General features: G+C 43.1%; 1 protein-coding gene across 1 annotated transcript; it reads left to right on the top strand.

The window, feature by feature from the left end:
• Positions 1–6,131: 6,131 nt before the first annotated feature.
• Positions 6,132–8,771, top strand: LOC117591994 (protein gooseberry). Its single transcript, XM_034285439.1, has 2 exons — positions 6,132–6,386; positions 7,390–8,771. Exons 1-2 carry the CDS (start codon positions 6,332–6,334, stop codon positions 8,628–8,630), a joined length of 1,296 nt encoding a protein of 431 aa, XP_034141330.1. The 5' UTR covers positions 6,132–6,331; the 3' UTR covers positions 8,631–8,771.
• Positions 8,772–16,072: the final 7,301 nt, after the last annotated feature.

The raw sequence follows: 16,072 nt of genomic DNA, 5'->3' as shown, positions 1-16,072 counted from the left end.
CAGGCGAGTTCAGCAACACACTCTTTTAGTCCCTGGCCTGGCAGTGAGCAGCGGTGCCCATTTCGCTTAGCGTCTCAAGATGGGCAGTTCGTTATAAGTTATTTAATGGCCAACTCTCTCCTCTGCCTTCCTTCCGACCACCTTCCGGCTCAACTGTTGAGTAATTTGCTGAACATGCAACTGCCAATCGATGGAGCGAGACTGCCCAGATTTTCGCAGATTTATGAGACGAGCTGGTGTTTTATTTCTTTTTTGGTATTTTTTTTGGTGTTTATTACTTGGCATCTGCAATAAATTTGCTTACAGGCTGCCGAATGCGTTTTTAAACAGTGTATCTTAAATCAAAGATCAGTGGGTTTTGACCGAGGACACTCGATTTTCCGCGAAAATCTCGTGATGCTTTTAGAGATAACTAAATTACGTGAAACACAACGACCACAAGCGTCATAATTAGGTTAAAGCTGAGTAGGGGAGGCAAAGGGGTACCAGGTGGGCGGGAAATCGTGTTTGCTGTATCGACCCTGTGACCAAATATTGGACAACACAGCCTCAGAAGCAAGGATACCGCCAAGTACTAACAAACTATTAACACTCGAACCGCAAACTCATAACTCGGGAACTCAGTTGCGTTACTTACCTACGAACGGCGGTAGGTCCTGGAATAACGGAGACCTGTATTCCATGCTTCTTTTTTTGTCGCATGATTAGAGTCCATTCCAAATGGTAAGTGTTACGCTCTGCTCTCAACCGGCGACTCTCCGTCTGGCCATGACTGCATATAACTGTCGGAGGTCCAAGGTTTCGCTTGCCTTTGTGTTTCTTCTTTTTGTTTCCTGCTTTCCTTAGTTGTCCAGTCAAATAGACATGTCAAACTGTGCCAATGATCGATTTGACACGCCAACTTAGTCAACTTCTGGATGTCTACATCCTGCACTGGCGTTTCCAATCGCTTTAGCAGCGCTTTTTAGCCTAAATGAACAAACAGAAATTCGAGTATCTACGCGCAATCCAGAAGATACGCATCTGCTGGTAGGCAGTGTCGCTTAAATACCCAAAAAAGGTGTTGCCAAATTATGCTAATTGAATTAATTGCGTTACGGTGAAACCAGATAGTGGAAATCTTTGGGGTTTAGATCCAAAACGGCAAATTATCATAAAGCTACAATAACAATAGAGATGATGGAGATGTCTGATGTGTTAATTGAGCTAATGTCTCTTAGAAATTGTTATTGGAAATTGATTTTCGGCGCCCACTAAAGATTATGAAGTATTTCAAGTCTTTCGAATAAATATTGGAAAATTCTGATACTCGTATTTGGTTGAAAAAAAAAACAAGTTCGAAATCTTTGATGTGTTACAATTAAGAACTTACATTTTCACGGGAACGAGAATTGTTTTTTTTTATAATTTATGTAAATAAAAATACAAAAATTTCTCGATTTCAAAAAGCCACAATGAATAATGTGTTAGTGATAATAATAATCCTTGATTCTGTGAACTTAACTTCCATTAGATGCGAAAAATGCCGCAACAAATCAAAAGCTAATTAAATCAACTGAAGATAACATGTAGCTCAATTTGTCACACTCCGCACTACATTTGAAGAAAAAATCCACAAAGTGCCGCTGCAGTTTGTTTTGGAAAAGTCGGCACGAGACTTGCCCTTTGACTTAAAGGGAATTGGACTTGATGCCACAATAATAACTAACGCAGCTTGGGAGCTCAAGTAACTCGCAGCTTTGACATGTGCCGACTGATGGATCGATTCACCTGAGAATAATTGAAAATCACGCTGGCCAATTGTCACTTTTTGGAAAATCAACGAAAATTGAAATTGTAGCAAATCGATTTGGGGCTGCAACTGGAACAAGAGTGGGAAACTGGTTTGAGATCGAGCTACTCGTAGAGTGGGAAATGGAAATAGAAAATACCTTTATATGGAATTTCGAGGATTTAATTAGAAGTAAAAGTTAACATATGGAGCTTCATGTGGACTTCCACTTGCTCTATGTATGGTCTCTCTGTATGGTCTCTGTGTGTAATCTTTCAATAATTATTTATTTTCCTATTTTCACATGGCATTTGCTTTCGATCATTTTTGGAGTGCGGTTGCAGCCTCTGCGCAGAACTAAAACCCATTTCGAATTCATTTATATTCACCATGGAAAATAAATCAAATCGGGAAGCGGCGCGTAGGGAGCCGGGTTCGGTGGCCGCCGAACAGGGAAATAGATTCTTACTTATGAAGATTATTTATGTATTTGTTTCTTGAATAGTACCTACTTATTCCTCAGAGCTTCTTAGCATTGTCATATGCAAAGTAAGAAATGGATTGATTGCGTTTCGTGATTATTTCGTTTATGTATTCTCGGTGCATTTATTCAAGAAAATTTTCCATATTTCAATGTCAAATTGGTTGTAATCAAATCTGATTAATATATTAATTTTTTCTGCATAGATCATTAATAATGGAATTGAAGTATATCGAAAATGCATATTTCTCTCTGAAGCCTTCTAGGATGAGGAAAGATAAAAGTAGCAAAAGAGTGTAGTCCCCTCACGGTTATTTGTAATGCCTTCATTTAAGGACTACCCCTTCTATTTGAGCTCAGAATTCTATCTGAAACAATTGTCAAGTTCATGACGATCGATTCTGCCGAATAGCCGGAAAAATCCTTTCATCAAGTCATATGTGCAGGCGTTATAATTATAAACATTGACATCACACCTCTCGACACGCAGGTGCTAAACGTATTTTATGGCTTGACGCCACACACCGCACGATCTTCACAGACGCGTTGCTAGAGAGAGGAAATGTAGCAAAGGAGTGGATGGCAGGTCCCTATCAGAAGGCGAGCGGAGTGTTAATCAAGGATCAGCTAAAAATTAACAGTAACGCGTTAAACGAAGGCGCTACGCCGAAGTGCAATTTAGGTTCATCATAATCATCATCATCTTCATCCTTATCATCGGACTCATCGCTTCACTGCCTTTCCCTTATGGTTTTGAAAGAATCCGCCACATTTCAGCGACTGTGACTTGAGCTGAAATGTTTTATTTACGACGGCAACGCCGACGCGGTCTGTTAGAATTCACACTTCGATGGTGGCGGTCCTTGTCAGGCAGCGGCTTGGGTGTCCTCCCTCTATTTCCTATACGTCATTGACTCATTTCACTGCCCTCCTCCCTACATTCTTTTGCCGACAAAGCGCTGCAAACGGAGCAGAGTTGAAAAGGAAACCACAGATCATGCACATAATGGAATTCTTTGTGTGTCCGTCCAAAAGTCAGGCGATCCCTCGATACTCTTTGCCATATCATCCTGGCGATACGCGTGCCCGCCTCTCCAACACTCCCGATTGGGTACAACATCACCCAGGATTCCTTTGCAATTAGATGATTCTCTTTTCGTTAAGCTGACCAACTGGCATTAAACATTTTGGGGGCGTCATCCGATCACACATTATTAATTCTTTTTTAACCGTTCCGAAGGAGTGATATATTTGTACATATTACTCTTCTCACTTCTTGGACCAACTGTCCGATCGGTCAACCTCATCTCCTCCGCATCCTCTTCTGCCAAGTAGTCACCCTAATTAATCATCTTTTTCCTTTATTCCGTTTCTGGGATTTCAGCTCCAGTTTGAGGCTTTGGTGAGCCGCCCCTTCGTAGTAACATTTGCTGTGTAAACAGTTGCGGTTGAGTTTTAATTTAGTTTTCTTGTTTCACAGTCCGCCGCTGCCTTAGCCCCCACAGCTGTTGCTTTTACTGGTCGGGTAGAGTGGAGCCGGAGAGGGGCTTTCGTCTAAGCTGACATATGGGCGTTAGTGGTAATTTTTCAGAGGAATTTATTAGCCCAGTATTTTGTAGGGATCTTCATTACTTACTAATATACGACGTTTTGAAAAATTGTTTCTGGCCAAAAACATTTCTTGGGAGTACTTTAAATCAATATTAGAGCAGGCCTCTCATTCGCTTGTCACAGACCGTCGACTTGGCATCGAAGAGTCGAAGAAAATGAATTCCACAGCATTTTAAAGGCATTACTCAAGTTAAATTCAATGGCCTTAATTCATTTCGTTTTTACAAATGAATTTTCTGACTTGATACTCAAACAATGTGCAAGCCGACAGCTCAGCCGAAGCATGGCTTACATTCCTTTCGTCCTTGACTGTCTGGGAAAAATATTAAAAAATTCCCACAAAAATGCCACAGTAGACGAATCAAAAGTTGTTTTCCACAAGCTGAAGAATAGTTGGCTATTTATTTTTCCTAATAAAATGAATTGGAATGAAATAAATGAATGAGAAGCGGTAGTCAAGAAAGAAATAGAGACAATAAACGACCCAACACTGGCCATTCGAAAGTTCAATGTATACAGATACATCACTGCCGAAGACAAACAATCTGTATCTGCACCAGTATCGATATCGACAGCGGTATTTTTGCCAATCGCACAGTAGCATTTGGAGTTGTCATAAGATTTGAGCGATTGCCTCGAAGTGAAACCACACACAGAGCGTGGCGGCCAACCAAACCAAACAATAGCCTTACAATTATTGCCAAATGGCACACATTCAACGTCAGTGTCGGCGTCGGTGTCGGTGTCGGTTTTTGTGTCGTCGTCACACCCACGCAAAATGTATCTCACAGATACACACTCTTAGGCCCCCCTCCAACCTCACTGGCAACAAGTTAGTTTATTTTGTTCATGTCTCCAGCCTTGCCTTGGATATGATTCCGCATAATTTTCAATGCTCGCACACGCGGCGTATACGCAACATGCCCAAAAGTTATTTGATTTCTACCGACACTAAGAGCGGAGAGCTCATAGCCGAGATCTCGGAGCACAGATGGAGCAAACAGCAAATTAACCAAAAGTCATGCACTCGGAAATACATTTTTTTTCCCTTTTTGCTCGTGCGAAAATCTTTTTGACAGCTTCCCACTCGTCTATACATACACATTAGTGGCCTTCCGGGTGCCTGTTTCCCGTGAATATTCACTTTGTCCGTTGCTGATGTTGGGTATCAGCTTCGTTCTAATTAACAATAGCAAAGCAACAGCAATGCCTGTTGGCTGATTTCAGTAATTGAATTACATCTTCGTAGTGTAGAGAGTGAACATTTAATGGAACGTCTCGATGTTACGCCAACTATTTCGCCGAAATAGCTAGTTATACGAGAGTTGTAATGTTACTTAAATACTGTTATGGACCAAGAAGGGCACGCTTGTATCAAACCCCCAAGCTGGTCCACTTTTAGTCCAAGGTCAAGGAATACCTGAAGGCGTTTTCCAGACAGAAAGGATGCAAACAAAATTCCGTTCTAGGGGTAGTAAGGGGAGAGACGCAGGGCCTCCCAATGAAGTTAGCTGGGCACCCGTGCATATTGCTCCCACTCATCTTCGAGACGGCTTAGTAACCTTTCACATTCTCTTATTATTCCTTGAATCATTCAAAGCACCTCAAGAAAAAGTGTTTTCTTTTCTAAGGATTCCTCGATGGGGGCATTTTTTGTGTTGGGAAGTTGTTGTATATTTTTACAATTAGTCTTTAAACGGAAATCCTGTACATAATATGATTACGACATGCGCAATCAATTCAAACGCTAACATTTCACCAACCGGAAACATAAAGTGACTGTTGCTAAATTGAAAACCTTTGAAAGGCAGCCCTCGGTAAACACAGGAATTCGCATAACTCCAAATCAAACGCAAATAAAATAAATATTTATAATGGAGTACCAGCTCTAAGCCCTCTCTGGTTTATCCAAAAATCAACTCCACAGAGAAAATGAATCAAAATAAAATTCCGTTTTTTCTGGGGGCGGAGCTAAACAGAAGTGCAGCCATACTATGAAAATTTGTGTTGCTCTCTCTTTCTCGTTTCTTGCTTTGCTTATCTCCTCTGTCGCAGTGTAGCAAACAGTGCTCCTGCTCTGCTCTAGCACCAGCCACGCTCTCTTGCGATCGCTGCTTCTCGTTCTCACTCCAACTGCTGCCCGCTTGCACTTCCACCCTCGCTCGCTTGGGTTTTTCTCCGACCAAAAACTTGTTTCCTTGAGTCTGAGAATCTCACGAATTCGTTTTAGGCTTGGTGGCTGACCATTTCAAAATCAGTTTCGAGGTGTCAAGCAAACGAGCAGCATCACTGAGCATTGCGCATTCGCATTAACAAATCGAGGGGACAAATTATCTTTGAGAAAATTCTTACTTTGTGGATATCCTAGTGATTGTGAAGTTTGGAGACTTTTTAATAAAAATCAAAAAATTAGAAGACAAGTGTTTTAGATATTTTCGTAGACCCAAAACAACGGATTACTGCTAGATATGGCTGTATCAGCTCTCAACATGACTCCTTACTTCGCTGGATATCCCTTCCAAGGTAAGCATCGATAGCAGATCGCATTCTACGCAGTGCCCTATTACCAATTACCACAATTACGAGTACAAAACGTCAGAGTCGGACATTGAAAAGTGCTGGCTCATCGTTTTGGGCTGCGCTTTCGCCCGCTGTTTTCAAACGAGAGATCATTACCCGGTCGGCAGCATGATCAGCTTTTTGACTTATTGATTGTGATCGGGGACTTGTAGGCCAGGCAGCATCCCAGCTTCCAGCGCAGACTTTGCAGACTTTTTGGCGCGGTCGTCTTTCCAGCTCTTCGCTTGAATAGCCTCTGCCTCTGTCGGCTATTGCGCTTTGATCTTAGCTCAGTGTCTGCGTCTGAGCTGGGGTTCACGCTTGTGCTTTGGGTCTTGTCTTGTGTATCACGTACAAGAACCGTCAGCGCCCCAAACAACAGACTCTGACTTCGACCTGGAGATCGACGGCTGGGGCTTTATTTCTCTTTTTGGCTGTTGTCCGTTGTTGTGTTTTTGGGGCTGGCCTTTATATACTTATTTTAGCTGGCACAGCTGGGTGTCCGCAGCGCTTATGGATTATTAGTTTGATTTGATTGCATGGGCCAACATGGGATGCAGCTGTGCCGCATCATTCTTCTTTTTGATCGGCAGTTTCAGTCTCCCCCACTGCCACTGATCAGCGCTTTCTTTTCTTCTGTTCGAAAAGACCTACGCAAATTGGCAATTTGCGTTTTGTTATGTTTACAAATGGCCAACGAATCGTTTGTGGCTCAGCAAAACAAAAGATCGTGCCAATTGATCCTTGGGCTAATCCTACTTAGTGCATTTTCGAATGCAATGCATTAAGGTAGGCTGTGCAGTCTATATTTTTTTACATATTGTTGCTCAATCGAGCGCAGAAGTTGAGTTAATTGAAAGATCGACAGGATCAGGATCAATACGATTCATTGAGATGGATAATCTGAAGTTGAAAAGAATTTTATAAACTTGATACTAATCATCTTTTCTTTTTCGTTTACTTTTAGGACAAGGTCGGGTAAATCAACTGGGAGGTGTTTTCATCAACGGTCGTCCATTGCCAAATCATATTCGTCGCCAAATTGTCGAGATGGCAGCTGCTGGTGTCCGTCCTTGCGTTATCTCTCGGCAGTTGCGAGTTTCACATGGCTGTGTCTCCAAGATCCTCAATCGCTTCCAGGAGACCGGCTCCATTCGGCCTGGTGTAATCGGTGGCAGCAAACCACGTGTGGCCACACCCGATATCGAGACCAGAATCGAAGAGCTGAAGCAATCGCAGCCTGGCATCTTCAGTTGGGAAATTCGCGCCAAATTGATTGAGGCCGGAATCTGTGACAAGCAGAATGCCCCCTCGGTGAGTTCCATCTCGCGCTTGCTCCGCGCAACCTCCGGCTCTGGAGCCTCCCACAGCATTGATGGCATTCTCGGAGGTGGTGCTATCTCGGCGGGTAGCGAGGACGAGAGTGAGGATGACACCGAACCCAGTGTACAGCTGAAAAGGAAGCAAAGACGCTCGCGTACCACTTTCTCCAATGATCAGATCGACGCCCTTGAGCGCATTTTCGCTCGCACCCAGTATCCAGATGTCTACACAAGGGAGGAGCTAGCCCAGAGCACCGGTTTGACTGAGGCCCGTGTCCAAGTCTGGTTCTCCAACCGTCGTGCTCGTCTACGCAAGCAATTGAACACTCAGCAAGTTCCCAGCTTCGCATCCACAGCTAGTTCATATGGAGCTACAGCTTCAGCTTCCTCTGCCACCACTACCAACATGGGCATGAGCTTGTACACTTCCCAGACGTGGCCTGCATCGGGAGCGTCCTATGAGATACATGCTGGCCATGGGGGCTCAGTTGCTTCCATGTCACCAGCCAGCAGCACTGGCAGTAGTTCCGCCGCCCACAGTCCGATTCAGTCACAGGCTCAGCATCCAGTCAATGGCAACGATTTAATGAACTCCTCTTACTCCATGGGAACTGCAACTGCTGCGTACCCTCCAACCGGATCTGCCGGAGCCTACACAATGTCCTCAACCACTGCCACATCCGCTGAGCAGCTCCGTTCACAGTTCGCCTCCGCCGCCGCTTCTGGCTCTCATCACCACTCATCGTGGGACAGCTATAACTTCGCTGGCTCCTTCTTCCCCTCTACTGGCTCCAGCGCCAACCATTTTGGCGGTTACCATCATCAGATGGAGCAGAAGAGCTCCATGGTCCCAGCTGCTCCAACCTACCCCTACTTCGGCTTCTAAGAGAAGATTGCTAATAGCTGGCTCTACAGAATGGGAAATTAGATTTTGGATTCGATATTCGTTGGTTAAACAAATAATGTTTTATTATTTTACTTTTAATCTACTAGTAGCATTATCTTATGTAAAGGCCTTAAGACTGTTTAGATAATTTTGAATTACATACCTAGTACATTTAAGGAAAAAAGCGAAAATCAAAATAATAAATTTTAAATCTAAACTGCAGAAATTAGCATTTTTAATTTTATTGTTATCTAAACAAAGGGCTACGCAAAATACAGCAATAGGACTAATGTTATCTTTGACATTTGGCTTTGCTGTGCTCAACGATTTAGTGGGTGGGTATATTTAGTTTTAGAAGCCGTACTTGAAATATAATGTATATCCAACTACAAAAATAAATTCGCTAAAGACGATCTTCTCACATTTAATTAAACTAATGGCATTGTCCACGACTTTGGACCACACACATACACTTGTACATATGTATGTATGTATGAACCTTGCTACGGTCATGTACAAGTCGCCGGGGCTCGGACAGGTACACAATCAACTAATCCTTCAAAATCGAACACAAAATGTCCCCTAAACTGACAGGGCTACAATAAACTGAAACAAGAATAGGCCTGGAGATGAAATCTCCCTGGCAGTGTAAGCCAAGTAAGCTAAGTCATGGATGAAGGCCTACCCAGTATAAGGGCGCTCTCTTGACATATCCAGACAACAAGCCGACTCATGATCGGACAATTAAACAATTAGATACAAAAACGACAAGCACGCACTGTGGATTCGATAATACGAAAATAATTTTGGAACAGTCCATTGTTTAAAGGACCCACACACATAGCAGAAAAATAGAGCAATTGACAAAGGAGATGCGCAAAATATGAGCAAAGAATCCAACGACCACCAACGTCAAATTGTAGGGTACTTTCAAGATGCCGCCAAGTTGTGGGCCTGGTCAAAGATGAGAGGACCCGAAACTGGAGAGGAGAGAACACGGGAGTGAACAAAACCATTGACAAAATGCGGGAGGGAAGAGGGAAGGAAACTATATTCACGTATGGTTTTTCTCCTCATGGACTAGTTACGACCGATCGAAGTCCTGGGTGGTGGTGTAGGTGTAGGTAGCCGATCCTTAATATAGGCCTTCCCTTCCCCGTTGCCGTCAATTATGTGTGCACAGCGGGCGTCACACTTACCACCTAGAATGAAAACGTTCGTCCGGGTCGTCCGAGTGCGTAAATGAAAACATCAATTAGCTCATATCGCTTGGGTCTTGAAACACTGAAGAATTCGAAGAGTCCTGCCACGACAACAGGTTCCCTAGCTCTCTTTCTAGCACACTACTAAACGTCACTACGAGGGCGATAATGTGTGTCAACTGTGACAATCATAATTGATCGCATAGCTCGTCCTGGGGAGTTCTTTACTGCCTGGAGCAGTTGCACTTTGTCATTTCACTGCCATACAGTAGCCTGCGGCTTCGTTTGTCTTGTCGGTTTGTATCCTGGGCTGAGTCCAGGCCCACCAACTTGGATATTTTTATACAAATTTAATTTGTGTGGCAAGTCGAGAACCCAGAGGCATGTCCGAGTGTGAGTTCCGCTGCGGCACATTTGACAAAGCTGTTGAAAGGCTCGCCCGACTGAAAATTATCGTGATTTATGCGTTTTCGATAGTCAACCCTCACTCACTTTTAGCCGTCAGTTTTAGTGCCGGTAGCCTGCGAATTTCATTCCATCTTTTGCTCAAAGGCAATTTCCTGTGTGGCCAACTTGACTGAAAGTGTAGCTCCGGTAGCTGTGCTCGCATTGTGGTCGCTTTGTCTCGAGATGCTGCTTTCTGATTGATGATCAGAGATCTTGTTGATGGACGACATGATGAGCAGCTACAATTGGTGGATAGTGCATATATGTACGAGTATGCAGACGGGCACGTATGACTGTAGAAATCTAACTTTCTTGAAGGTACTAGACATAAACACTAATTTAGGCCTTTAACTGCAATTCCAATACAACGAATTCAGCTGATTATTCTGACAACTTGGCAACAAAGGCTTTGTTTCCAATCTAACTGCACCCGTTAATTTGTACCGGTATCCAACGTCACGTCCATCCACTGATCTGCACCAAAACAAACACAAAAATTGATCATGTATTCATTAAAAATTATTAGCGCATTAAATGGCGCAGCCAAGCAACAATTGTGAAGGAACTCTGGGAGCAGGAGATTAATGATATTCTCATTCATTCGAGCAGCGGCCGATGGAAGCGAGCATTGATAAAACTTCAGAACCAATCTGATAAGGAACGTTTTAAATTCCGTTACGTAACGCAAATTTAGAGTGTATCTCTTTCTGCTTCGTTTCGGGCTGTGCGAGGGCTGAAACTCAGCTCACGCAACATTTGGATGCGGTTCCTCTTCGTTTTCATTTCCGAGTTTGGGTGCAATTTCGCTCCAAGGAAATTACGCTTGAATTTCGATGCATTTGCATTGAGAATTTGATTAGACTGGTGCTGAGTTACGCATGCGAGTTTTTAAATTAAGACTGCGGTCTGCACTCTTGGATGTCGCAGGTGGATATAATTCAAGAGGGTTACTATAGAAAATCAGACGATATCAAATGATGCAGGTATCTAAAGGATAACTATCACTTCTATCAGCCATCTCAAATGTTTTAATACCCACTGAAGCGAGCTTTAACCGTCGATTCGGTGGGGAAGGACCCTTTAGGCGATATATGCTTCCAAAAAGTCTGACGTAGATGGAGACGAGGCAGTGGCAGCGGAAACGGCAGCAACCACCAAATAACATTATAATTCAATAAAAAACCCTTCGACCTGGAGAAGACCGGACACCTGAGACTGAGGCCCAATGCAGTGGAAGAACGGGTGAATAATGGTAATGGAGCTGTGCTGAGATTTCGTTACCGGATTGGTGCAATTGGACTGGGCATGCAGCCGGCTTGTCTGCAGCGACTACAAATTGTTGTTATTGCTGCCGAAGCTGGTCAGCAATTGTAGAAATCATCAAGGTGTGCAACATGTAATTTACATCGATGATAGAGCTGGGGACAGGTTAGGGGAGGGGGAGAGAAGGCGAGCTGCGCCGAGCCGTCGGTGATCTTCTTTAAGCCCAGCACTCGGCAGCTTTAAGCAAGCGTAAAAATATGCACAAACGCCAAGCGAAAGAGCTAAGGGTACTCGAAATATGGATCGCAAAATGAGATTACAATCGAGTACTTTGATTATTTATTAAAGCCTGCTCTTGGGTTATCATCGATCATCGCTGAGCCAGCGGTTGATGCAATTGCTTGATCAGGTTGCACAAATTGAATGTTATTTTGCAAAATGCGCGCACGTTAAGCTTACGTGCAGTATGCCAAAGTGGCTGGAGAGAACATACACATGAATAATGTTCTGTTTCTGGGGATGGAGAGAAGGGTATAGAACGATTCTAGACTTGGCATAGCGCGCGAAAAGTCTTTGATCATTTTACGCTTATTTGCCGGCACACACAGTCACTGACACCCGATGATCTTTAACATATTTTACGCTCAACTTGTGATCAAACCGTAACTTTAGTGTCGTACCTGCTCTCAGTTTGTGGTGTCGTGGTGGTATCCTGCTATCGAGTGAGCGGGCACCACTGCGGATGACTCATGAACCATTTGGCTGTACCATCCATCAGGGTAACTAGCCGGCTATGATATATTTGCATATTGCTTGGGAAAGTTGTCGGGTAGAGTTGAGATGAAATTGAAGTTGCGATGTTGCTTGCGATGCTGCTTGCCATTTTTCTGTACATTATTTTTCCTTGGCTTATATTTTATTTTTTTATCGTTATTTCCATTGTTATTGTTGCACGCTGCCAAAGTTATTTTCTGTTATTTCTTTGGCTGCGCAGCTTTTTTGCCTCACTTTGATCTTTCGCCGACCCGCCAACTGGCAGTTGTAATTGTATTGTGCTCTCCCGAGCACGAGTACTTTGGAGTAGTTTACAGTCTGGTTCCGCAGACTTTATCAGAACACAAATAGTGAGACGAGCGTTTGTTATTATGCCAATTTCTTATAATTTCAACTATTTTTAAAGATGGCTGGATTTCCAAAGCTCTCACATTGGTTACGGCATGCGGCTGAAATTCAGCATCAGCTTTCTGCTTACGCGATCTTCAAGTATTGCAGTGTAAGACGCTAAGTGTTTGGAAAACCCAATTTAAACGGCTACCATTGCTCAGCTCTTGCTTTTCCCCCTCACTTCCTGAGGTCTATACAAACAACCCAATCATTTAAATTAATTATATTTCGCGCCATTGAAAGTGATTCCCATGCCAAGAGTGAAATAGGGAGGATCAAAAGGGAACAATATGCGAAAGGATGTAGTGGATGACACTGATAGCGTTTGGGAAACTCGCACAGTACAGCATACTCGTACAGTTCTGGGAGCGGCATAGGCGCATGGGATCTGCGTATGTATACCACCACCACCATCAGCACTGCCATCACCTAGTTGATAGGCGCACAAATTGGCGTGAAGCGTGCAGAAATCAAGGAAAAAGGACAAAGACGGGAGCATTATTTTTCAACATATCGAAAACGAAACATTTTTCGACACTATTTTTTCTGTTTTGGTCTTCCTGGCAGCTGCTTACCCTTATTCTATGGCGGAAAATGGCGGTGACAAGAGGAGGCTGATGGCGTGCCAGGCCGTGTGTCAGGACAGAAGTCGAAGGCAGCACAGCGGCCAGCAGCTTGCTAAGCAGCAAGATGAATTATTTCTACGCTTATTTTTATCTGCTCGGTGGATATTTGCTTTGGGCAGTTATAAACGCTTGGTGTGACCGAGCTCTTGCCAAAGTCGTTCCATGTTGTACGACACTTTCCATTCGGGGTTGAAAGCCTTGATTTTATTCTCAATGCGTCAGCCATCATGATGGCAATGGCAATTCTGTACTATTTATAATGGGGTTGAATTTATGGGAAATCTTTCAAATCTGAAGAAGTTTCTCTTAAAATAAATAGGATATAACGTAAAAGCTGTAAGTAAGTCTATACCATAAACTTAACAATTCAAAAACATTATTCCTTTACAAATAAGAAATTACATTTTTCACACATTTAATTATTCAATGAAAAACAACACCTTGCGTTTCTATTCAGACCTCTTGTCTCCTGAGCACTGAATTCGCAATCCGAAAAATATGGTTACGAAAAATATGGGAGAAGTTTCTAATAATATTAGGAAAAGTAATGCTCCATGACCAAGTTCAATTTGTTGCGCACAAGAAAGTGTCTGGATGAAAACTGATTGGAGGTGGCTTGTCCATATCTTTTCCTTTTGGTAGATTCACATCCAAGATTGCGCGTTGCTTTAAGCCTAAGCTGAAAATCCAATAAAATCAATCAATATTGCCAAACTGCTCGGTGTTTGTGACTACAAGGATCAAAGGTCGATCGTGATATAGAGCAGGTTGAAAGGAGGTACAAGAAATTGTCTCAGTGGCACGGAAAATCCTTTTCGCCACAACATGACATGACTTTTGAGTCTGTAGGCGTTTACTTGACTTAGGACCAGCTCGGACAAGCAGGATCAGTGCCACGGCGTGTCTGACGAACGAACTGCCTGTGATGAGTTTATCTCAAAGAGCTCTTGCTCTTGAACCTCTTTTAATGTTGTTTCTTTTGTTGCTTTCCGTTGCAGTCTACCGAGTCCTGCCTCTGCGGTCGAATATGTGTAACAAGTGCATAGGGATAATCCGCTGCACACGCGCGTCTAACGAACACTTCTTCCAACTTCGAGGGTGCCTTCTTACATTTTCGCTATCCTCACACGCTTGGCCAAATAAATACATTGAAATCTGCTTTTGTGTTTTATTTCAATAAAAATGCAGCAACGCCCACGTTGCCTTCGCTCTTAATGCCTTGATTCCTTGACTCGTCCGTAGACTCTTTTCCGTCCCATACCCTCGTCGGATTCGAAAGCGAGTTGGGACTTAAGCTCGGCCTGCGGCTGAGCCTTTCAAACGTTTGACAACATGCCGTTTTCTTGTATTTTTTTCGCTAGCTTGTTTTTGTTCACTGTTCGCATTGATCTACATAATCGGATATTATGATTTCAACAGAATTCCAGAGACCCTAGCAGGATTAGACTTCGGCATTTCCTGAATAATATTTTGGTTGATTTTTGATTTTTTGACAATTTATGGGTTACCTTTGTGCTCAGGCTGTGCTCATTTGTGAATGAACAAGGATGGTGTAACTGAGATTGAGTTTCCACTCATGAAAAATTCAAACAAAGTCTATGGAAAATATAAATACATATGTACATACATACATAACTTCGATGGTTGGAGGACAGATCGCTTAACGGACTGATTTACAAAATCAAGATCGCACCGATCGTGGATGAAGCAGTGAAATAACAAAAGACCTCCGCCAAATTGCCGTTAGACTTTTCTTTGTTTTTGAGCCGACAAATCAGCGCAATACTCGCCCATTTATATTCATATCAGCGAACAATCGACATGATCGCCATCAACAGCAAAAGCAACATCAAGAAAGATTGCCTGAGGAGAGCACTTTCCTATGAATCACTCACAAAGCGAAGACAGACGAACCATCCAACATATTCATGAGCCAGGACCTGAAGGCTAACACAGGCAGCCTCCTTAGCTGGCGTTGTCCGTTGGTTGTCCGTTCGCCTAAGCCAATCGTCCCCAAAATGAAGCGCTTAGTAAATCCACCAAGCTGCCAATTGAAGGTCCAAGCGGTCAACCCAAAAATTAAGTGCACTCAAAAGCAAGTTAAGATATCGCTTTTTTATGTTGCTTGAGAAAACGTTGTTCTCATTGCAGCATAAAAATGTTTTAAGCTAGTGGCAAAAAATCAAAAATAACAGAAAACTCATGCAACTGCCATGACTGTCTGACTTTCATTGCATTTAATAAAACTGTATCCGGTAGAGCATGGATAAAAAAATGAAAATATACGAAAAATGCCGCAGCCACGTGTAATTCCAGACCGTGTGGGTGGTGGGAGCTGGCATTGATGACATGTGAATGAATTAGGAAAGAAGAACAGCAAAGGGTTGATATTAATAAACTGTTGACAGATGATATTGGCAGATGATGGTGTGAGGTACTTTCTATTCCAGAAATATATCCTAGGTGAAATAATAATGACTAATAGCACTGCTTTATGGTTGATGTAATAGTACGAGCCATGCCGCAGGACGACATGACCGCACGCCATTACGGAAAGAGAGCGGGCAAGATGGCATTGGCATATAGTTGACACTCCCAGATTCAGGTAGACTCCCTGCTGAGACCGACAGTCGGGTCAGGGTTGATTGGCAAACATAACAAGTCAGCGCATCGAATCGCCATTTTTTTGATGTCTTTTGGGTTTTGGTGATCTTCTTGTCACGTGATCAGTGCCCCTCTC

This window comes from Drosophila guanche, unplaced genomic scaffold, assembly GCF_900245975.1.
Source record: "Drosophila guanche unplaced genomic scaffold, DGUA_6, whole genome shotgun sequence".
NCBI classification, from domain to species: domain Eukaryota; kingdom Metazoa; phylum Arthropoda; class Insecta; order Diptera; family Drosophilidae; genus Drosophila; species Drosophila guanche.
This window is presented reverse-complemented; position numbering and strand designations above follow the sequence as displayed.

Coding starts and splice junctions, on each gene's coding strand:
- LOC117591994 (XM_034285439.1), top strand. CDS start 6,332: ATGGCTGTATCAGCTCTCAACATGACTCCTTACTTCGCTGGATATCCC. Junction 6,387..7,389: donor CGCTGGATATCCCTTCCAAG/GTAAGCATCGAT, acceptor GTTTACTTTTAG/GACAAGGTCGGGTAAATCAA.